This window comes from Bos javanicus, chromosome 3 (genome assembly GCF_032452875.1).
Source record: "Bos javanicus breed banteng chromosome 3, ARS-OSU_banteng_1.0, whole genome shotgun sequence".
Taxonomy (NCBI): domain Eukaryota; kingdom Metazoa; phylum Chordata; class Mammalia; order Artiodactyla; family Bovidae; genus Bos; species Bos javanicus.
In genome coordinates, this window is record NC_083870.1 from 26,368,952 (window position 1) to 26,393,890 (window position 24,939).

At 41.3% G+C, this 24,939-nt stretch overlaps 1 protein-coding gene and 1 long non-coding RNA gene across 4 annotated transcripts in view; one reads left to right on the forward strand and one right to left on the reverse strand.

Annotated features, from left to right (window-relative positions):
- The window catches only part of LOC133243228 (uncharacterized), a 28,550-nt gene extending 21,980 nt beyond the window's left edge, over nucleotides 1–6,570 (reverse strand). The window contains exon 1 of the long non-coding RNA XR_009735025.1: nucleotides 6,215–6,570. This is a non-coding gene — a long non-coding RNA (uncharacterized LOC133243228). The remainder of the gene's footprint in view (nucleotides 1–6,214) is intronic.
- The window catches only part of VTCN1 (V-set domain containing T cell activation inhibitor 1), a 69,141-nt gene extending 55,269 nt beyond the window's left edge, over nucleotides 1–13,872 (forward strand). Inside the window, exons 4-7 of one of the 3 annotated variants that reach the window (XR_009735021.1) lie at nucleotides 2,220–2,498; nucleotides 5,605–5,774; nucleotides 6,551–7,084; nucleotides 12,047–13,872. Coding sequence is in view for 2 of the 3 variants with exons in the window: in XM_061409817.1 (XP_061265801.1) it covers nucleotides 2,220–2,498; nucleotides 5,605–5,729 (404 nt within the window). In the remaining variant the exon portion in view is untranslated. The remainder of the gene's footprint in view (nucleotides 1–2,219; nucleotides 2,499–5,604; nucleotides 5,775–6,550; nucleotides 7,085–12,046) is intronic. The other 2 variants (XM_061409817.1, XM_061409804.1) reach the window with 2 other exon arrangements.
- The last annotated feature ends 11,067 nt before the right edge of the window (nucleotides 13,873–24,939 follow it).

Sequence of the window (24,939 nt, forward strand, 5' to 3'; positions counted from 1 at the left end):
GAAGAGGAACTAAAGAGCCTCTTGAAGAAGGTGAAAGAAGAGAGTGAAAATGTTGGCTTAAAACTCAACATTCAAAAAATGAAGACCATGGCATCTGGTCATATCACTTCATGGCAAATAGATGGGGAAACAGTAGAAACAGTGACAGACTTTATTTTGGGGGGGGGGGGCTCCAAAATCACTGCAGATGGTGACTGCAGCCATGAAATTAAAAGACTCTTGCTACTTGGAAGAAAACCTATGACCAACATAGACAGCATATTAAAAAGCAGAGACATTACTTTGCCAACAAAGGTCCGTCTAGTCAAAGCTATGGTTTTTCCAGTAATCATGTATGGATGTGAGAGTTGGACCATAAAGAAAGCTGAGCGCCGAAGAAGTGATGCTTTTGAACTGTGGTGTTGGAGAAGATGCTTGAGAGTCCCTTAGTCAGCAAGGAGATCCAACCAGTCCATTCTAAAGGAAATCAGTCCTGAATATTCATTGAAAGGACTGAGGCTGAAGCTGAAACTCCAATACTTTGGCCACCTGATGTGAAGAACTGACTCATTTGAAAAGACCCAGATGACAGGAAAGATTGAAGGAGGGAGGAGAAGGAGAAGACAGAGGATGAGATGGTTGGATGGCATCACCGACTCAATGGACAAGAGTTTGAGTAAGCTCCAGGAGTTGGTGATGGACAGGGAAGTTTGGCAGGCTGCAGTCCATGGGGTCACAAAGAGTCAGACACGACAGAGCGGGTGAACTGAACTGAACTGAACTGAGTACTCCTCAAAACTGTCAAGGTCATGAAAAACGTGGAAAGATTGAGAACATGTCACAGACCAGAGGAATCTAAAAAGACATGACAAATAAGGGCAATGTGACATTGTGATTGGGATCCTGGAATAGGAAATGGACTTTAGTGGAAAAACTGATAAAATCCAAATGAAGTCTGGAGTTAATAGTAATATATAAACAATATTAATAGTTTCTCAGTTTTGACAAATGTGTCATGGTTATGTTAGCGGAATATTAGCAGAAACTGAGTAAGGGGTATACAAGAACCCTCTGTACTATCCTTGCAACTTTTGCAACTTTTCTATAAATCTAAAATTATTCCATGTACTTCCCTGGCAGTCCAGTGGTTTAGACGCCACACTTTCAATGCAGGGGGCACCGGTTCGATCCCTGGTTGGGGAATTAAGATTCCACGTGCTTCAGTGCGTGGCCAAAAGATAAACAAAATCATTCCAGAATTAAAAACTTATTTTTTAAAGTGGTCACAATAATAGATATACCTGAGACTGTTTTGACAAACACATAAAGTAATGTCTAGAATTTGGTGAACAGCCCAGAGCACACCCTCAGTAAATGGTGGGTCACTGTCATGTACTCAGGTTCCCACATCATCTCCCGGGAGCTCATTCCTAACCTGTTCCAAGTGTGCGAGTCTGGTCTCCCCTGCTACGCTGCAGGCTCTTTAAGGGTATGGCAAAGCTGTCCTTTCACTTCTCACTCAACACTAGCACAGTCCTGGGCAAAGGAAGATGCTGAATATATTAACAATGTGTATCCTGCCTTTTTGGCATAATAAACATTTACTGGCCAAAGTGCACAACTTAACATTTTTTACAAGTGTCTCTCTGCCTAGATAGATGAGGAAGTTAGTTTTAATTTCAAAATGTACTTGCCAGCCCAGGGAGAATTATCTTAGAAGAAAACAAATGCCTGTCTTTATTCATGGATACCAGGGCAATCTCTACCCAAGCAAACTTCAAATCTCCATGATGACAAGTCCTGTGTGTGGAATTTCTGTGGGTGATAGGTGAATGCTCTTTGTTTCTTCCTTCTCCCTCTCCACCCTAACTTTACCCTCCAGGCCGAAAAATACATAAAATTCAGGAGGCTTCACAGGTGCCTGGGAAAATAAACACCCAACTTCCCTAGCTAATAAATTTTTTTGTATGATCACTGGAACTCCTCTTACATGGAAAAATTTATTTGTGTAACAATGACATCTGGAACATAGGTCCTCAGAGTTTGTGATATTGACCAGAATGTTGTGATATATAGCAATAATATAAGCAAATCACTTTTTGCATCTATAATACAATGAGCCATACATAGCCCACTGGGAAAGTACTGAGTCACTTCAGTGTCTTTGTTGTAAGGCCTAGCACCTCAAAGGCTACATTGTCTTATCGTCCAACCTTGACATCTGTCCTTTTGACCTGCAGCCTTCAGCATCCCAGAGGTGAATGTGGACTATAACGCCAGCTCGGAGAGCTTACGATGTGAGGCTCCCCGATGGTTTCCCCAGCCCACAGTCGTCTGGGCATCCCAAGTTGACCAGGGAGCCAACTTCTCAGAAGTCTCCGACACTAGCTTTGAGCTGAACTCTGAGAATGTGACCATGAAGGTTGTGTCCATACTCTACAACGTCACAATCAACAACACTTACTCCTGTATGATTGAAAACAACATTGCCAAAGCCACAGGGGATATCAAAGTGACAGGTGGGCTCCTTCACACTTGTGGTATGAGTTTATTGTGGTTATAATCAAGTATAAATTAAGTTTAATTTCTTTAACAGATATATTATGTACCAGGGCACAGAAAGTTTCCCTGAGACCCCAATCACAATTCCAGTTGAGACTGTATTATGTAAGAACAAAACTAATACAAAACAGTATTTATGGCCTACAGAGCAAAGCTGACAATTAGTTTTCATTTGTATGCCTTCTTACTGCCTGGAGAGCAGTGTTTAGGATTCTGAGGCCCTGTCTAACTCAGAAGCATTGCTTTGGTATAGCAGTATCTAATTTAAAAAATCATCTACATGAGAAAAAGAGAGTTCTTCCACTATCCTGTGGAACAAACTGATGACTGTACCAATTAGAACACTTTTAGTTGCCAAAACACAAAACAAAATCAACTCAGGCCTAAGCTAAAAGGGTATTAGGATATCTCATGAAACCAAGGTCAGGAAGTACAGTATGACTTTAGGAACAGCTGGAACCAAGAACTTAAATTCCATTGGTATTCTTTGTCTCTCATTTCTAGTTTATTCTCTAGTAAATTCTGTCTAATTTACTCTATTTTGTTTTAGTCAACAGGGAAAAATATGGTTGCCAAGAGCTCTTACCTTTAAAAGTCTCTTGCACTCAAGAGAGTAACTAGACTGAAGCTCAGTCCCTCAGTCTGACTCTACATTCCCAGAAAGGCTCAACTTTGGTCAGCTACCTGTACTTAGACCAATGAGACAGTACTTGGATGAAAGGCCTTCCCAGAAGAGAAGGGAGAATAAAGTGTTAGGCATTTAAAACAATGAGTGTTAACAAGAGTATCTCAGTTTAGACCTCAGTTAAATGCTCCAAACTATATAACGAATGCTCCTAATAGAAATGGCAATAACTGAACAAACCACAGAAATTGAGCACAGCTTTTATTCAGTGAGCAGTTTCTTTTTCAGTGCATGCTTATCGGATACATTAGCACAAGTGCTCCATATACCAGTAGTAGGACTATACACAACTTTTAGAAGCGTGACATAGCTCAAAAATCAACATAAACTAACATAACTCCTTTTTACGGTGCGCAGGGTAAGTTTTTAAACAATGAAAGAGACTGTGGGGTTTATATCCTGTGTTCTCTTATTGCTAACTGGGGTCATTCATTCAACAAGTATCTACTGAGTGCCAAACACATGAAAAGCAATCTGTAAGTCCTACGAAACACTAAGATGAATAGCACAGTTGTCATAAGAGAAGTTAATCAGTGTGGTGTCTAGGGGAAAGAGTTATTAGAGTACAGTGGCTCAATAGATGAGAAAGAGTTCAAGCTGGGTTTTGAAGGGGGAAAAAATGACTTTAATAGACTAGAAAGGCATGAAGTCAGGAGCCTATATCAGTGTCTGGGGGAGAAATTACAAGGATCTTAACTTGGGCAGTGACAATGGGAAGGAAAGGGGGAAGAATCAAAGGTTAATGAAGAAAATAATCTACAAGCCTTGGTGACACAAATGTGCAGGACAAGAGGAGGAATAACTTGAAAGGGGTCTGATATTTCTACCCAGATTGCTTAGAAGGTTCGTAATGCTACCAAAATCAACAATAATGAAAATGTAGGAAAACCAACATGTCTGGTAAGATTTTAGAGATGCTGTGTTGAAAGTGTCCACTGTGTACAAATGCAGAGACGTCCAGTGCTTAGCACATGACCCAGCACATGACAAGTCTGGGGGAGGCTGCTTCATCCCTACGCCACAGACTTCTTCCACGGGAAGAGTCCCGTACTACCAGTGTAACCCTTCTAGTCTCTCTCTTCTCCCCTCTTTCACTCTTTCTCAGAGGAGGAGGAATTAACTCACCCCATCAGTGAGTTTATTAAGGGAAGCATAAGTAGCTCAACACAAGAGCCAAGCTGCTTGTGTTATTCTATAACACAAGGAATTATGTTCCTTTCTCTCTAGCTAAACAGAAATTAGCTCCTCTGAGTCATCAGTTTTCAGGGGCAGGATTTGCCCTTGCAGGAGAAAGCAGGCCCCGGTCTTAAGATGCCCGCAGCCCACTTCCCTGCAGACAAAGCATAATTCTTTATTATCAGCTTTATCAGGAATAAAGGTGATTTTAGTCTTCCAGTTGCCTCACTTTTTTCATCTTACTCTTTAACTGGTTCAGAGCTCAGTGGGGGAGAGGGTGTTTATTGGACTCCTTTGAATTCAAACAACAGGCACTCAAAAATATTTGCTGAATATTACATTTTTAAACTGACATACAGTAATAATTACAAATACAGATGTGGAATTTAGGACAGAATTGGGGCTAAGGAGGTGGATTTAGAAATGATCAACTTAATGGAAGTAATGTTTATTAGGCTTCAGTGGGGTTACTGTTATTTTTATAGCTAATACTTATTGAGTGCTTACTATGGGGCTAGGTTCTATTCTAAGTGTTTATACGTATTAACTCATTAATCCTCATAAGAACCCTAAGAAGTTATTATTTTAGCCCTATCTTATAGATGAAGAAACTGAGACACATATAGATTAACTTGCCTAAACTTGCCTGAAGTCACACAGCTATTAAGTGTCAGAGATGAAATGAACTAAATGACACTGGACTGTCTAGGGAGAAGATAGAGTAAAGAATAATTTAATTCTTCACTTTGGCCTTTCTCTACTTCAAAATGAGAACAATATTTTCTCATTACTTGGTAGTGCTGTGATGAAAGCAAATGACACAGAACCTGTAAAGGTCACTGTCTAGAGGGAAAACAATGAGTCTGAAACCAAGGACTGGCGGTGGCTGTTGGTTTAGCCTATTTTTTATTTGGTAACCAATAGCAATCTGTTTATTGGCATCGTTTTTCATTTGGCTGAGTGCTCACTGGACTGGAAGAGAGAATGGAACATCTCTCAAGAAAGGGAAAGCTCTGCTTTAAAGCCAGTTACAGAAAGGTGGAGAATGGGTTACAAAATTCCTCCCCCCCTCAAATTAGGGCACAAGTTATATTAGGAACAACTTGTTCTGTTTTAGGGGTACTTTTCTTTGTTAACCAGCCATGTGAAGAAGACATCACCTTTTCCTCTTTGATCCTGAACTTTTTTCTCTTCCTTTACAGACTCGGAGATTAAAAGGCGAAGTCACCTACAGCTGCTGAACTCAAAGGCTTCCCTGCGTGTCTCTGCTTCTTCTGCCATCGACTGGGTACTCTTGCTGCTCTGCTTTTATCTGATGCTAAAATAACATACCTTGGTTACACAGAAACATGCAAAGTCATTCGTATGACAGGTGAGATGAATCACAAATGGTGTTGGGGATCCTCTGTGTATGTTTGTGCTTGTGTCCCTAACAAGAATCAAGCAGCCCCCAGCATCAGCCTCAGAGAGAAACATTAATAATGTCGGGGCAGTAGGCACTATTTCCATTGCTATTGTAAAAGGTAAGCACTTGTTAACAAACAGTATAGACCTCACAGACAGACTTACAGGAAAACCAACTCTATACACTTCAAGTATTTGTATTAATTCAAACACCTTTTCATTTATTGAGTCATCCTTGAAGGAAAACATCTTACTGAAAGCGAAAGAGATATTTGGCCCTGACTCATTACTCTGAATTTCACAAAGAAACATGACATGAGCATAATCACATAAGTAGCTTCTCCCCACCCAGCAGTGCCCACCCCGCAACAGAGCCCCCGTTGACCAGAGACTTGACAAAGCACTCACCAACTAGCCTTCCTGCTGAGACTTCCCACTGTTCCTTCAGTCCTTTGGCTCTAATTATTGGTAGGACATTTCTTTCTAAATATTCTTCTGTATGCAAGATTTGCATACCACTGAGCTTATGAAGTTACAGTCAACACAACCACATTACTCTGGGAACTGCCACCATGCACCAGGCTCACAACCTTAGAGCTATTTTTGTCCCCCATCTGTCCTCAGGTCAATTGATACCTAGCTGTACAGTATTTGCCCGTGTCTTTCAGACTACCCTAATCCAGCTTCATCATTTTATGCCCCAACTAGTTCTAAAATCTTGTACTTATCCTTCCTCTCTTCCAGGTGATAGGAAACAAGGTGCCAGAATAAAAAAAATCAAATGCTATTTTCATTATAGCATTCCTTTACTCTGCAACCTAAAGTGACTCTCAGGGCATTGTCACATCAAAGTTAAAGTCCTCAGCTCTGCAGTCACAATTCTCTAAGTTTTTCTTCCTAAGTTTCCTCCTTCTCTTAGTTATCTACCACTGCTCTCTGTCCTTGCTCCCTCTCTCTCCCTTCTTGGAAATCTCCTCTGCTGCTGCTGCTGCTGCTAAGTCGCTTCAGTCCTGTCTGACTCTGCGCAACCCCATAGACGGCAGCCCACCAGGCTCCGCCATCCCTGGGATTCTCCAGGCAAGAACACTGGAGTGGGTTGCCATTTCCTTCTCCAATACATGAAAGTGAAAAGTGAAAGTGAAGTCACTCAGTCATGTCCGACTCTTCTCGACCACATGGACTGCAGCCTACCAGGCTCCTCCGTCCATGGGATTTGCCAGGCAAGAGTACTGGAGTGGGGTGCCATTGCCTTCTCCTGGAAATCTCCTCTACTCTATGGTAATTCAGGTCCACACTTCCTTCACCCATTTCCTAATGGTCCTTTTATTTCACATCTCCTTGGTGAGCCTGTATAATTTGTAATATCTTATACTCTCTAAGACACATATATTCTTTGCCTAGATAAGTCCTCAAGGGCAGGCAAAAATCTGTTAGCTGCTTTGCTTTTTTGAGTATGGTAAAAAAAAAAAAATTGCATTTATTTTAAAAAAATAGTGATTGAATTAAAAATATAATATTGTATATGTGGATAAAGGTAGTACATGGATATTATAAAAATTGCGAAGATTACAAAAATTGCAAATAATTAAGTTAGAGGAAACCCTTTCTTTTGGGGCTGCTGTGGTGATCAGGTCAGATCATGTTTCCTGAATTAAGCTTGTTTTGCTATAAACAACATGCTTTTGTTGTATAGATTTTTGTTTGCACAGATTTTTGGATTGTGTTTTCATTTTCATTTATCTCCAGGCATTTTTAAAATTTCCTCTTTGATTTCTTTATTGACTCACTGGTTGTTTAGTAGCATGCTCTTTGGGCTCCACATGGTGGGTTTTTGGTGGGGTTGTTTTTTTTTTTTGGCAGTCTTTTTTCCTTACAGTTGACTTTTAGTTTCATAGCATTGTGATTGGAAAAGATGTTTTTACATGACTTCAATTTTTTTAAATTTACCAAGGCTAGCTTTGCTGTGATTTACCCTGGAGAATGTTCTATGTGTACTTGAAAAGAATATGTATTCTGATGCTTTCAAATGAAATGTTAGATAAATATATATAAAATCAGTAAGGAAACACTAGCCTTAAATGACATACTAGACCAATTGGAGACTTTATACTATCTGGATGTCCTGTCCATTAATGTAGGTGAGGTTTTAAAGTCCCCTACTATTATTGAGTTACTGTTGATTTCTCCCTTTACATCCATCAATATTTGCTTTATGTATTTAAGAGCTCCTACAGTAGGTGCATATATATTCGCAATCGTTATATCTTCATCTTGGATTGATTCCTTGATCATTATATAGTGTCCTTGCTTCTTATAGCAGTCTTTATTTTAAAGTTTATCTCATCTGATATGTTTTGCTGCCCTAGTTTTCTTTTGATTCCAAGTTACATGGAATATCTTTTTCCCCCTCACTTTCAGTCCCTGTATGTCTTTAGATCTGAAGTGAGTCTCTTGTAGGCAACATACATACAGGTCTATCCATCCAGCCACTCTATGTCTATTGATTGGAGCATTTAGTCCATTTAAATTTAAAGTAATTATTGATACGTATATTCTTATTGTCATTTTTTGTTCATTGTTTGGGGGTTCCTTTTGTTAAGGCTTTTTTGCCCCTTCTTCTTTTGTCCTCTCGTGATTTGAGGACCACCTTTAGTATTATGTTGGGATTCCTATTACTTTTCTGTGTACCTAGCTTAAGTTTTTGGTTTGTGGTTACCATGAGGCTTTTAAATACCAATAAAATATACACATGATTGTATTAAGTTGCTGATCTCTTAATTTCAAAGTACAACTCTGCATTTGAGCTCTCCTCCCATCTTGATTACCAGTTTTGATATCACATTTCACATCTCATTGTTTCATGTGTCCCTTAGCTGCTTACTAAAGATACAGATGATTTTTACTGCTTTTGTCTTTCAGCCTTCCTACTAGCTTTGTGCATGACATGATTTCCTACCTTTATGTTTGCCTTAACCTATGAGCTTTTTCCTATCATAATTTTCATGTTTCTAGATTTGGCCTTTTCTTTTTAAATTAGAGAAGTTCCTTTAACATTTCTTATAAAGCTGGTTTGGTGGTGCTGAACTTTTGCTTGCCTGTGAAGTTGCTGATATCTCCATGGAATCTGAATGAGAGAGTCTTACTGGCTAGAAGGTTCTTAGTTGTAGGTTTTTCCCTTTCACCACTTTAAACATATTGTGCAATTCCCTTCTGAACTGCAGAGTTACTGCTGAAAAGTCAGCTGATAGCCTTCTGGGAGTTTGCTAGTATGTTATTTGTTGCTTTCCCCTTGCTGCTTTTAATTTTTTTTTACGTTTAGATTTTGCCATTTTAATGATAATGTGTCTTCATATGTTCCTCTTTGGCTCCTGTATGGGACTCTCTGCACTTCCTGGACTTGGATGTCTATTTCGTTTTCCGGAGTAGAGAAGTTTTCAGCTATTATGTCTTCAAATGTGTTCTTAGTCCCTTTCTCTCTCTCTCTTCTCCTTCTGGGACCCCTGTAACATGAATATTAGTGCACTTGATGTTGTCCCAGAGGTCTCTTAAACTCCCATTTCATTTTTTTTCTGTTCAGCATCAGTGATTCCACTACTGTCTTCCAGTTCACTCATCCATCATTTGCTCTGATGTTGATTCCTTCTGGTATATTTTTCATTTCAGCTATTCTATTCTTCATCTCTGTTAGGTTGTTCTACATATTTTCTCTTTGTTAAAAACTTTTAACTTCTTGCTCTTTGTCTCCCTATTTCTTTGATCATCTGTAAAGTCACAACCCTGAATTCTTTCCCAGGTAGATTGCCTAGCTCCACTCAGTGTTCTCTGAGGTTTTATCTTGTTCCTTTGTCTGGAACACCTTGCTCTGTAACCTCATTTTGCTAAGTTGTTTGTATTTTTATGTATCTTGTAGGTTGGTTACATTTTCCCACCTTGGAGAAGTGCTATATTGTAGGAGACCTCTTAGGTGTCCCAACAGCACACTCCCCTCTCATCACCCAAACTATATGCTCTTTATATGAGTACTTTATATGAGGGTTGCATGGGTCCTGCTGTTGTTTCAGGCTGTCTATGTGGGAGGGCCAGTAGGCTTGGTTGGCCCCTGGTCCAATTGTTATCCAGGCCATCCACATGAGTTGAGGCTGCGAGCTACAGAGGCAGCTGACTATGGAACCTCAGGGGAACCCAGGGGTAGTGTTGGGTCATGGATGGCTGGAGTCAGGGTCCAAGGAACTCTGGTAATGTTGTCTGGTGAGTGACAGCAGGGATGTCAGTGCCAAACTACTGGTGGGCAAAGCTATGTCCTGGAATCTGGTTGCAGGGTCCAGAGCTGGTCTTGGATTGCTGGGGGAGGGGGAAGGGGCACTCCTGATACAGTTGGGACCAGGGTCTGGGTGTCTCAAAGTTTGTGTTGGCCTGCCAGAGGGCAGGGCTGGGGCCCATCTGGTTCTCAGGGCAGGGTCTGACTTGCTGGTAGGCAGGCTGTCTGCAGGTTTGGGATTGTGGGGTTTTTTGCATGTAGTGTCTGCCCCCTTGTGGCTGAAGCTGGCCCAGAGGCTAGAACAGGCTTCCTGAAGGGCAGCATCCAGGCCCAGGGGATTCTAGGCCTGGTACCTGCCCACTGGTGGATGGAGTTAGGTCCTGGTCCCTCTGGTGGGTAAGGCCACATCCAGAGGCAGCTATGGTCTCAGGTAGTCTTAAGGCAGCCAGTATGCTGATGGGCAGAGCTGTGTCCCTGCCCAGTTAGTTGCTTGGCCAGAGACATCCGAGCACTGGTGACTCTTATAGACTGTTGAGTGGGGCCAGGTCTTGGTGCTAATGAGCTCCAGGCAGAATCTCACACTGATGTTTGTCAGTGTCCACATGACAGAAGCTCCCCCAGAACGGCTGCCATCAGCAGCTGTATTCCCAGGGTAACGTGCAGTTGCTTCCTGCCTTTCTGGGAGACTCTCCAGGATCAGTAGGTAGGTCTGACCCAGGCTCATATCAGATTACTGCTTCTGCCTGGGTTCCAGAGCATGTGAGATTTTATGTGCACCCTTTAACAGTGAAGTCTTTCTTCCCCAGCTCTTTTGCTCTCCTAAAAGTAAGTCCCGCTGGCCTTCAAAGCCACGTGTTGTGGAGACTTATCTTCCTGGTGCAGGACCCCTGGGCTGGGGAGCCAGATCTCTCACTCTTTGGGGAGTACCTCTGCAAGGTAATTATCCTCCAGTTTGTGGGTCACGCACCTTGGAGTAGGGGACTTGTACATCATGAGTCTGCCTCTCCTACCTGTTCATTGTAGTTCCTTCTTTACATCTTTAGTTGTAGATCTTTTCTGGTAGATTCCAGTCTTTTTCATTAATGGCTGTTCTGCAAATGGCTGTGATTTGGTGTGCCCATGAAAGATGAGCTCAGGGCCTTTTTACTCCACCATCTTGGCTGGGGATCTCTTGACCTGCTTTTCATTTTTTCTCTTGTTCTCCAAACACTACAGTGCAATGTACAGAAGAGATTTTTTTGTAAGGAAACCTACCAATTTCCATCATTTCCAAACTCCGTGGTTGTCACTGGAGGGAGGTTCCTCTGAGGAAATTATCCTTTGAGGATCTCATTAGAAGGAACCCTTTCTTCTTTCCTTGATTCTCATAACACTGTAATTGAGCTTTAATATACTACAACTAGATAATCTGACCTATAAAGTATAGCCTATTCATCTTTATCTTGTATTCCTTTATAGCAGTGATTTGCAATCTTTTTTTTAAATAAAATAAGACATACATGAAAATATGTTCATATGCAGTATGCAAAGAGTTATATACTGTCACCTGGTTAGCTACAGCTTCATTTTTTTCTCTCTAGAACTATAGGGGATAACCTTAAATCATTTTTTTTTAATAAATGAAGAGATCATTACTTGAGATACAGATTATAACTGATCATGACACTTTAAGTCACACACATTCCTTGTTTGAGAACTCAGATAGAAGTCATCTTTCTACTTCCATCTAGGAGCTTGCCCATAGCTCCTCTCTCAGTTCCTGTTTGCTGTGAGGATGATCCCCTTTCTTAAGGGGAGACTCAAGTCATCTCCTTGCCTCTAGTGACCCATGACACATGTGGCCTCAATAGAATATCATAAAAATACAGAAAAACAAATCCATTTCTGAACAATAAATATACTCATACAGTGGAAGGGAGACTCAGTGTTTGATAAGTGTTTGCTGAATGGCTGTAATGGTATCTTATTGCTATTATTTCCAGAATCCCAGGAATCTGCAGAACTATTTCACCACAAGATATGACCTAGTTTTATATTTCTGGGGGGAAATGAATTCACATCTAGAACTCAGGAGTGAACAAATACGATCAAGAAGCAAAAAGAAGCCAAAAGCAACCCACAGAAGACTTCAATATGAACAAGATAAATTTATCTTCAAAGACATGCATTAAAAGTTGAGAAATAATTCATCTGAACCAGAGAAGTGTATTAATACTACCAAGTAAAATGCATGTGGGACAAGTGTATCCCCATATCCCAGGGACCTCACCATTCCCACACAAGGAGTGAGATAATGGGATATTGCATCTCTTTTGTCTCTGAATCTTAAGCTATATTGCTGTGATGTTGCTCTGAGGAAGTTTCTAGAAAGTTCTGATTGCACTATATCCATGTTTTATAATCCAGAAATTAAACTGTAGTAGATTCAGTTAGAGGTTGATAATGTGCTGCCACTTCATAGTTTAGAGGTGGCTGCATTTTAGTGGCTTCCCTGGTGGCTCAGACTGTAAAGAATCTGCCTGCAGTGTAGGAGACCAGGTATGATCCCTGGGTTGGGAAGATCCTGTGGAGAAGGAAATGGCAACCCACTGTAGTATTCTTGCCTGGAGAATCCCATGGACAGAGGAACCTGGAGGGCTACAGTCCATGGGGTTGCAAAGAGTTGGACACGACTGAGTGACTAAGCATGCACACACACATTTTAATGATGGGTCAAATGATTCACTTTTCATTAAAATGCAAAAGTGCCCTGGCATCTCCTCCCACCTGACAAATGCCAAGAAAAAAATGTAGAAAATGATCATAATTTTAACATAAAAAATGTAGTTGGATGACACTGATTTTTCTAAACTATGTCAGCATCTTATTTTTAAAACAAACTAATGCTATTTTACTTCTCAGATGATGCTTATCCTTGAATGGTCCAGGGAAAGGACCTCTCATCTTGACCATGTGTGATATTATGTCATCACAAGCTTTGAGGCTTCTTCTTTATATCCTGATCAGACAGCGATCACCTCAGTTTTCACCAGCATCTAGAGCGGTGGAACTCAAACAGGTGATTCTGTGCCACCCCTGGAGACATTCGAAAATTTTGGAGACAATTTTGTGGTCCCAACTTGGGGGTGCTGCTGGCATCTAGTGGACAGAACCCAGGCCGCTGCTCGACATCCTGCAACGTACAGGCTATCCATCTACAACAAAGAATTATCCAGCCCCAGAAGTCAGTGGTGCTGAGATTAAGAAACTCTGATGTAGAGTAGAAAAGCATCTAGAAAAGAGGGGAGCAAACAAACCTGTTTGCTTCCTAAAATTAGGCATTAGCTTCTGTCTCTCTGGCTGCTGCCTCAGCAGAGAGCGCCAGAACTCAGTTTCAGGCAACCAGGAATTCCTGATGGGATTACCCTCAGCTGGTTGGAGCTTCCACTTGCCTTTTCTTTTTTTTCCTACTCTACAAACCAAGTCCGGTGAGAGAGCTGCCTGAATTTCATCCTAAGTTCTCTCACTCTGAATTTAGATCTCAGGACTCTGCCTCGTCAAAATTCAAATTAAGGCAACAGAAACATGTAACTTCCTTGAAGCAGAGACTTCCAAAATCAAGGGCAATGAACCTTTGAAATGAGGCCCTGAGAACTGAAGCCCTGATAGAAAAGATGTTTTATTTCTAACTCCCTCCCTGCATTTTTCACATGGTGCCTACTGTCTTCCCTGGCTCATATTACATTTGTGCTTATATTACATTTTGTAATAGAAAACTTGACTTTAGAGTTCTGACCATTCAAGAGAAGGATTAAATATACATTTCCTATGCTGCTATCTGCCTATTTTGTCAAAGAACATGAGTTCAAGGGAAAATGGATAAAAAGCCATAGATCAGGTTCTAAATATTAGTACTTAGCACATAGCAGACCTTCAATAAATGTTTGTTGAATGAATGAATAAATGAATGAGTGGAAATGATAGGAGCCTATGAACATGCGCAAGGTGGCTTGGTCTAGTTTCTAGTTTTCTTAAGGAAACTACATTTGGGTTTACCAGCCTGCCAAGTCTCCACCTGGGAACATACAGTAGGCGTGAGGCAAATCTCCCATTTGAGGGACAATACATATCAGTGCACAAACCCATTACCCTAGGATCAAAAAAAATCTGAGTTTTACTACTCAGGAATTATTAAATTCTCAAATCTTAGGAGGTGGAAGGACTTCAGAATCCTCTTTCCTAGTCCTTCGACTTTTCAGATGAAGATCCAGAGGCCCAGGGTAAAGTGTGAGTAATTAGCTATCCTCAGGCTATATAATTTGCCCAAAATCATACTAGTAGTTGGTGGAGGAGTAAAATATTAAAAAAAATTTTAATTTCCAAAGGGCAAATTCCCAGGGCACTTTGAAATACCTCTGCTGCATTCCCAGCTTGTTCTCAAAGGTCTTCTGGTAAAGAATCTGCCTGCAATGCAGGAGACCTGGGTTTGATCCCTGGATTGGGAAGATGCCCTGGAGAAGGGAAAGGCTACCCACTCCAGTATTCTGGCCTGGAGAATTCTATAGACTATATAGTCCATGGGGTCACAAAGAGTCGGACATGACTGAGCGACTTTCACTTTCAAACTCAGAGAGAAAACTGTGAAAGCACAACCACTCCCAACCCATGCTGTTTCTTTGGCCTTGTCTCTGAGTACACAGTGATGTGTGCAGATGCATTAGACAACAGATGCATCATATTACATGAAGCACAAAGGCGAGAACACGATGTACGCCGCATCTAAGGAAGCTCAACTCTGGATGCCAAAGTTAGAATATTTCTGAAGTATAACAATTTGAGGGAACAAGTCAAACTTTGAGGAGAAGTACTGGCTACCAGCTATACCCAGATTTGTTGTAAGTGTATACTGACTTCAATCTCTTCATTGTTAATTGGGGGATGGGATATGCAGGGGGTCATTACTGCATAACAAGGCTTCTATTAATGAAATTTGTAATTCCTAATCTCCCTTCAGCTGATAAGTCTCCTAACAGCCAATTGGCTGCTCTAATTCATACTGTCCCAATATATGCCCGAGCGCCTTTCTCCTTCTAACGTTGTCTTATTTCTTTTTTGACATCAATCATCCAGGAGTTTCAGTATGCAAGCCATGAGTAAAAACTAACAGTCACAAAAACAGAACCTGAGAAATGCTCTCTTTTATCTTTCCTGAAATTCTACTTCCCTCAAGCGAAACTTTTATTTAGGCTATCTCTGAGTGGTCCTCTGCACTATGATTTCACTCTTCTCTTCTGTCTACAAATGCAGCTTAACACAAAATCACACATTGTTTTGTTTATTGTTTTTCATTGCTGAGTACTTGGACACTATGAAGATGATGACAAAATAAGGATGGGGCCTAGGTAGTCCTTGGAAGTTTGCTCTTAGGAATGGATCAAGCAGACACTCCTGCTGCTGCTAAGTCACTTCAGTCATGTCCAACTCTGTATGACCCCATAGACAGCAGCCTACCAGGCTCCCCCGTCCCTGGGATTCCCCAGGCAAGAACACTGGAGAGGGTTGCCATTTCCTTCTCCAATGCAGGAAAGTGAAAAGTGAAAGTGAAGTCGCTCAGTCGTGTCTGACCCTCAGCGACCCCATGGACTGCAGCTTTCCAGGCTCCTCTGTCCATGGGATTCTCCAGGCAAGAGTACTGGAGTGGGGTGCCATTGCCTTCTCTGAGACACTCCTAGGAAGCCTTATTTACTGATAGCACCTGCCAAAGAGGCCAAAGAGGTTAAGTCAGCACTTAGAAGGGGTGGGGGTCTGGAGTTGTCGCTCGAGGAACCTCTGTGTCTATGAAGGGCACGGCTCCCCAGATAATGATATGCCTATCTCTTCTCAAAATCATAATTTGACCTGCAGCATTATCTTATCTCTTCAGTTCAAATCTAACTGTCTGGCCTAAGAAGTATCCTTAGCATTTTCAATTTTAAGATCCCTTATGAACAAAGCTAGTGGAAGTGACGAGTTCCAATTGAGCTATTTCAAATCCTAAAAGATGATGTTGTGAAAGTGCTGCACTCAATATGTCAGCAAACTTGGAAAACTCAGCAGTGGCCACAGGACTGGAAAGGGTCAGTTTTCATTTCAATCCCAAAGAAAGGCAATGCCAAAGAATGCTCAAACTACTGCACAATTGCACTCATCTCATACGCTAGCAAAGTAATGCTCAAAATCCTCCAGGCCAGGCTTCAACAGTACATGAACCATGAGCTTCCAGATGTTCAATCTGGTTTTAGAAAAGGCAGAGGAACCAGAGATCAAATTGCAAACATCCTCTGGATCATCGAAAAAGCGAGAGAGTTCCAGAAAAACATCTACTTCTACTTTATTGACTATGCCAAAGCCTTTGACTGTGTGGACCATAACAAACTGTGGAAAATTCTTCAAGAGATGGGAATACCAGACCACCTGACCTGCCTCCTGAGAAATCTGTATGCAGGTCAAGAAGCAACCGTTAGAACTGGACATGAAACCACAGACTGGTTCCAAGTAGTGAAAGGAGTACATCAAGGCTGTATGTTGTCACTCTGCTTTTTCAACTTATATGCAGAGTACATCATGAGAAATTGAGAAATGCTGCGGTGGATGAAGCACAAGCTGAAACTGAAAGAGGAGCGTGAAAAAAAACTAAGATCATGGCTCTGGCCCCATCATTTCATAGCAATTAGATGGGGAAACAATGGAAACAGTGAAAGACTTTATTTTGGGGAGGCTCCAAAATCACTGAAGATGGTGACTGCAGCCATGAAATTAAAAGACGTTTGCTCCTTGGAAGAAAAGTTATGACCAACCTGCTGCTGCTGCTAAGTTGCTTCAGTCATGTCCAACTCTGTGCAACTCCATAGACGGCAGCCCACCAGGCTCCCCAATCCCTGGGATTCTCCAGGCAGGAACACTGGAGTGGATTGCCATTTCCTTCTCCAATGTATGAAAGTGAAAAGTGAAAGTGAAGTCACTCAGTCATGTCCAACTCTTAGCGATCCCATGGACTGCAGCCTACCAGGCTCCTCCGTCCATGGGATTTTCTAGATAGCATATTAAAAAGCAGAGACATTACTTTGCCAACAAAGGTCCATCTAGTCAAAGCTTTGGTTTTTCCAGTAGTCATTTATGGATGTGAGAGTTGGACCATAAAGAAAGCTGAATGCCAAAGAATTGATGCTTTTGAACTGCGGTGTTGGAGAAGATGCTTGAGAGTCCCTTGGACTGCACGGAGATCAAACCAGTCAATCCTAAAGGAAATAAGTCCTGAATATTCATTGGAAGGACTGATGCTGAAGCTGAAACTCCAATACTTTGGCCACCTGATGTGAAGAACTGCCTCATTTGAAAAGACCCTGATGACAGGAAAGATTGCAGGTAGGAGGAGAAGGAACAACAGAGGATGAGATGGTTGGATGGCATCACTGACTCAATGGATGCCGGAGCCAGCCGGCAAAGTCGATCAGGTCCCGAGAACGTGCACGGCGGGGCTAAGAAAGAAACTAAAGCAAGAGACTACAAAGATGGGGTCGAGAGGTTCAGACACGTCACCACGAAGGGACGCAGTCTGACACCAACTTTATTCAACATCTCATATTTATACAGAAAAGCGTGAGAGAGACAAAACAGTTGACCTTTTTTTCTTGGTTAGCCTATACATCTTACAAACAGTCACAAGAAATCTTGAGAGCATGGGAATGGCTCCCTGTTATTATTTCTTACACCAGATAACATTTCTCTGTGCGTGAGAAGTTTGCACAGAACTCCAGGTGCCTGCAGTAAATAAGCGCCTAATCTCTGGGGTGGCGGGACAGAGAGCTATGTTTGCAAGCAAACCCTCAAGGACTGAGGCAGCTCCCAGAGCTGTGTCCTTCGGACAAAGGACCCCGTTCTCACGGGCAGCTCCCCGCAAATGGATATGAGTTTGAGTAAGCTCCGGGAGTTGGTGACGGACAAGGACAGGGTGCTGCAGTCCAGGGGCTGCAAAGAGTTGGACACAACTGAGCGACTGAACTGAACTGAACCCAAAATTCTAAACACTACTTCAAATAAGAACTTTATGGATATCTCGGTCCGTATCACACTCTTTAAACAAAAGTAATACTCGGTTCATCTATCCTGTGAGTGGGTCACAGCAAACTGTAACCATTTCCCGTCTCTTTGCCTTCCATATTTGCAGCTGCCAAAATTTATTTGTAACTATTTATGTATCATAAGATGGAGAAGGCAATGGCAACCCACTCCAGTACTCTTGCCTGGAGAATCCCATGGGCGGAGGAGCCTGGTGGGCTGCAGTCCGTGGGGTCGCTAAGAGTCGAGCATGATGGAGCAACTTCACTTTCACTTATCACTTTAATGCATTGGAGAAGGCAATGGCAACCCACTCCAGTACTCTTGCCTGGAGAATCCCATGGACGCAGGAACTTGGTGGGCTGCCGTCTACAGGGTCGCACAGAGTTGGACACGACTGAAACGACTTAGCAGAGAAGAACTATTAGGTTTTCACAGATAAAATTCCAGGACCTTATGGTACTTAATATGACTTTGATGAGTTGGCTCAGATAGCCCTATATGACTCAAGTGGTGGGGCCAGGTCTCATAACAAGGGTAGATGAGACTGGAAATGTGACAAGTTTACAGCATAAAGATAGCAGTTTCTATTAACAGCCAGCAGGTGGCCCCAGAAGAAGCCAAGTCACAGCCTGCTAAATGTGGATCCATGAGAAAAATAGCGATTGTCTTCAGTTCCACTAATCTTCCCTTTAATCCATTTTCTCCCATACAGCCCAATCACCTCTCCTCTAGGCTCTGAGTACTGTCTTTTCACCATTCTTTTCATCAAAACTCCCCATGCACCCCCACGCCAAGAAAAAAATGCTCCCTGGCATCTAGCTACACATGAAAAGGAATTTCTCAACTACTTTTTCATTTGCTTAAGGTATTATCTTCCTATGAAGGCAAATCCTCACTTCACTGAAATAATGCTGAGTAAAAATACCAAACAAAAAATATCAAAGTAGTAAGAGATCCTCGGGGTATCAAAGTAGACCAAGGATTCTCACTGAGGATATGGGGGTGCTTTTTAATAACACATAAGTCACCACCTCATACATAAATCACCACCTCCACCCTGATTGTTGGAATTAAGAATCACTGTGTAACATGAGCTATATTTGAAGAGAATGTTACCTTTATAATCGTTACTATTGTAGAAATATGAGATCCCCTGACACAAATTACAATCTTTAGAGAAGGAAAGAAATGGAGTGCCTCTTATGTCTCAAACATCATACTAGGTATTTGTCTCTTCAGTCCTTATAAGATTGGTATCACCTTGACCCAAGCGCCGTCACCATTTTTCAGAGGAGAAAACAGGTCCTGAGAGGTTAAGTAACTTACCAAAGATTATACAGACAACAGATTGAAAAAGCATTCAAACTCAAATCTCTCATCACAACCATACTATTTCTGAAAAAGCATGGGCATTTGTAAAAGTGCTATAAAAAGTGTAATATTGTGTGTGTGAGGGGCTTCCCTGATAGCTCAGTTGGTAAAGAATCCGCCTGCAATGCAGGAGACCCCAGTTCAATTCCTGGGTCAGGAAGATCTGCTGGGGAAGCAATAGGCTACCCACTCCAGTATTCTTGGGCTTCTCTTGTGGCTCAGCTGGTAAAGAATCTGCCTGTATATGTTATATAAATATTGGCTATCATGTTATTATATGTATTAAACTATGAGGACTCATTGGAGCTTTCAGCTTCACTGCTCATGAAGATCTGCAGCCATCTGTAAGGAAGATGGACCCTCTCCCTGGAAGAGATTCAGTGCTTCCTCAATTACACTTGGGCATTTTCCACCACAGCCCTTCCCTAATTCACAAAGGGGCTGGCAGTGGAATTTCAAGCCTCCTCCTAACTCACTCTAACTTCACCTTGATGTGCTCCCAAAAGTCCCTTGGGGACGATCTCTAAGACTTCAGAAGATGGCTGTAACCTGCTGAGGTGCAGTCTTTACCAGATGATCCAAAATGTATCTTGAGACCGGTTTATGTGTCCTGTGTTGTTGGGCCTCAAAAATACCTGAAGAATAGGTTTAATTGTTATAAATATTTCCTTGAGTTCACAAATGTTGAGCATGGAAACACAGATGGTCCTGTCCACTCTGCCAGGACCAAACATACTGCTTATATATAATCAAATCTATCAGGTTTTCCATTTTTGTTTCTTCTTTTAGTACTTATGCTTACACGCCTTCAGTACCCCTAGATGATATAAAAATGATCATCTTTATATTTTTTTTTTTTAAAAAGGCCCGAAGGCACCTCTAGTTTCTTTATTTAGTGGAACAGGGAGTGCGGTGAGGACGATATTGCGATACTTGGCAAATCTCTCACTCTGACATTCATTGCCGTGTCTTGTTTCTCCTCTTTTCCCATCTTTATATTTTAATATTCCATGTTTAACATTTAAATCTTTATTTCATCTGAAGCTAATTTTTAGTATAATCTGTGAGGTAAGGGAGTTAACTATTGTTTTTTCAAGTGATTCTCCAAAACTACTCATTAATTCATCCTTACCCCCACTGAATTTTTATAATATTTTACTCTATTGCATGTTCTTATATGTATATTTATATCTGTTTCTGAATTTTTGATAACGTTTGAGGCCTACAATGTCAACCAGTATATAAAGGAAAGGAAAAAAGAATAGTTACTTGTAAATACATTTACCCAGCTATTCCCTGGAGATGGCTGTGAGCGGCTCAAGAAAGTAAATTTACTTTCTTTTAGCTGTGGGTGCTAGAAATCCAAGATCCAAGAGTCAGTGGGTTTGGGTCATCTTAAGGCTCCTCTCCTTGGCTTGCAGATGGCCACCTCTTCAGTGCATCCTTACATGGCCTCTTGTCTGTGGACACACATCTCTGATGTCTGCTCCTCTTCTTATAAGAACACCTGCAAATTGGATTAGGGTCCACCCATATTATCCCACTTAACCTTAATCACGTCTTTAAAGGCCCTATCTCCAAATACAGTCACATTCTGAGGTACTGCGGGGTAGGACCTCAACAGAGGAATTCAGGAGAACACAATTCAGTCCATAACACTAACATATAAGAAATAATTAATAAAATTAGTTATTATTAAGTATTAAATATGTGTTGGAAAGGGCAAATGAATGTCAAAGCAACCATAACAGGAAAAGATATGACCAACTTAGCTGTTTTCCCCTTATTTGACCAAGAATAGATATTTAATATTTGAACAGTTGGGACACAAGAGAAAGCCTTGTCCAAATAGCTACTGCTTCAAACCAGGTCAGAGGACACTTGAAGACTAGAGCACAATGGCTCAGCAGGTGGATGCTGTTATAGGAACTGAATTGACTAATGGCCTTCTCAAACCACAGGTTACTATTTTAAATGTCACAAAAGACCAGAGAGCATGAAAAGATGAAAAATAAAACCAGTGTGGATCCAATCTTCAAACAAGTAGAACTGAGTGACAGGAGCAGTTTTGGCTCCATGTGACTAAACTAAATTGCCAAGTACTAAGGCTGTCTTTGGGCTAGCGGTAGATTACAATCTTTTTTGTCCTGGGGCTCTCAAAATAGAAAACAGCTTTTTTTCTTTTTTCTGTCCTTCTCACTAAAATCCTTTTTGCAGTCCTTGTAGAGTAAAACATCTGTGTGTTGGTCAAAATCATGCAAAAGGGACACTAACCCTAGTGCTACATAATGTAAATATAAAAGAGGATGTATCTGACACCATATACAAAAATAAACTCAAATTAAAGACCTGAGTGTAAGACCAGATGTTATAAAATGCCTAGAGGAAAACAGAGGCAGAACACTTTTTGACATAAATCACAGCAAGATCTTTTTGGGTTGGGAAGCTCCCTGGGTCCAGAAGATCCCCTGGAGAAGGAAATGGCACCCTACTCCAGTACTCTTGCCTGGAAAATTCCATGGACGGAGGAGCCTGATAGGCTACAGTTCATGGGGTCACAAAGAGTCTGACAGGACTGAGCGACTTCACTTTTCACTTTGCTAAAGGAAACAAAAGCAAAAATAAATAAATGGTACGTAATTAAACTAAAACCCTTTTGCACATCAAAGGAAACCATCGACAAAAATGAAGACAACCCACTGAATGGGAGCAAATATTTACAAGTGATATGACCAATATGGGATGGATATCCAACAACTCAACATCAAGAAAAACAAACAACCCAATTAAAAAACGGGCAGAAGAATTTGCCGCAAGGGGGACAGACTAGAGATTATCATATTAAGTAAAATCAGAAAGGGGAAGACGAACGCCGTATGAGATCACTTACACCTGGAATCTAGAATGTGACACAAGTGGACTCGGTTACTGAAACAAAAGCAGACTCCCAGGCATAACAAGCAGAGTCAAGGCGGCCAAAGGGGAGACGGGAGAGAAGGGAGAGGGGTAAATTAGGAGCTTGGGATTAGCAGATACGAACTACTATCTGTACAACAGACAACAAGGTCAGTCCTACTGTATAGCACAAGGTACTATATTCAATACCCTGTAATAAATCACAATGGAAAATACAAAAAAGAATATGTATATATGTATAACTGAAACACTTTTCTGTATAGCAAAAACCAACACAACATTGTAAATCAACTACCTTTCAATTTTAGAAGGGTAGACATTTTTCTAAACAGGAAATGCAGATGACCCACAAGCACATGAGAAGATGCTCAACATCACTAATCATGAGGGAACTGCAAGTTAAAACTACAGTGAGATATTACCTCACACCTGTCAGAATGGCTATCAGCAAAAAGAACACAAATAACAAATGTTGATGAGGATGTGGAGAAAAGGGAACCCTTAGTACACTGTTGGTGGGAAGGTAAACTGGTGTAGCCACTGTGGAAAACAGTAAGAAGTTTCACAAAAAAATGACAAATAGAAATACCATATGATCTAGCAATTCCGCTCTTAGGCATGTACCCCAAAAACAAAAACACTAATTTGAACAGACACATGCACCACAACGTTCATAGCAGCATTATTTGTAATAACCAAGATATAGATGCAATCTAAGTGTTCATCAACAGGTGAGTGGATAAAGAGGATGTGATACGTGTGTTTATGTATGTGTGTGTGTATATATATATGTATATATATATATATATATACAAAATGCTACTCAGTCATAAAAAAGGATGAAAGTTTGCCATTTGTAACAGCATGGATGGACTTAGAGGACATTATGCGAAGAGAAATAAGCTGGAGAAAGACAACTTAAAGAAAGATGGAAAGGCTGTATAATTATATATCACTTATATACAGAATCTAAAAAAATAACAAAATAGTGGATATAACAAAAAAGCAGTAGAGATACAGTGAACAAAGCAGTGGGTACTGGTGGGCACTAGTGCAGAGGGGAGGTGGGGAGGGGCAATATCTGTGTGGGGAAGTGGGAGGCACAAACAACTGGGTGTAAGATAGGCACAGGATACACTGTGCAACATGAGGAATACAGCCAATATTTTGTAATAACTGTAAACTGAAAGTAATCTTTAAAATGTGTTTTAATTTTCAAATTAAAAAAAGAAAGCTTATTTGGGGAAAAAAACTTCCAAGCAAATATGAAAGAGCAGAGCAATCCTCTGAGCTCGTTTGGATGGAATGCTTAGGCTGGGTATAGCTGCACCAGACTCATCAGGCCAAGCGTTCAAGTAGAGAGTAGTCACCCATTCTCATTACAGTAGAGAGTGACTCTTCTATACAGTAATGTTCTACGTATTTGCAGGAAAAGAAAGAGCAGGGAACTATGATGCTATGGAAGATCCCAACTGAGGAAATGGCCTTGTTAGAAAGGGTGCCCCCCAGAGCTCAGAAACTTGTACTAGCTTATTCTCCTGTCAAGGGCTTCCAGGGCCCTCCAGAGATGTGTCCTGCTCAGTTAAGGAAACCTATCTACCAGCTACTGTAAAGCAGGTCAGGCAACCCTCTAGTACATATGCTGTTGCTGTTCAGTCACTAAGTCGTGCCCAACTCTTTGTGACCCAATGGACTGTGGCACACCAGGCTTCCCCATCCTTCACTATCTCCTGGAGTTTGCTCAAACTCATGTCCATTGAGTTGCTGATGCCATCCAACCATCTCATCCTCTGTCGTCCCCTTCTCCTCTTGCCCTCAATCTTTCCCAGCATCAGGGTCTTTTCCAATGAGCTGTCTCTTTGCATAATGTGGCCAAAGTACTGGAGCTTCAGCTTCAGCATCAGTCCTTCCAATGAGTATTCAGGGTTGATTGATTTCCTTTAAGATTGGTTGGATCTCCGTGCTGTCAGAGGGACTCTCAAGCATCTTCTCCAACACCGCAGTTCAAAAGCATCAATTCTTTGGCACTCAGCCTTATTTACACATATACATATACAGTACATATACATGTCATTGAACCATTGGTCAGTTGAAATGGCAGCACAAAGCACGACCAATTTTGTTTAAGAGCTTTCACATGGGTGTGCCAACTGAGCCAGCTCTCTACCAGGTGGAAAGAAGAGGCCTATAGGTCTCTGCTCAGATTCACATTAGGACCCAAGCTGTGATTCAAAACAAAAACAAAATCGAAATAATCCTCTGAAGTTACACTGCCAGAAAGGGCCATGAAAATTCTCTTTTGTCATTTGAAGACCACTCACAGTCTGTTATATGCAGAGCACAGACAGTTTCTGAGTTCACTAAATGATCAATTCTTTCCCTTTGACCTTCCTCTCTGTTTCAGGTACTCAATTTGCTCCCTGGGCAAATGATGGTCCAGAATTCTTTCATTAACAGTATGAAAATAGTAAAAATGTCTCAAATATATATTATGGAGCAGATGGTAATT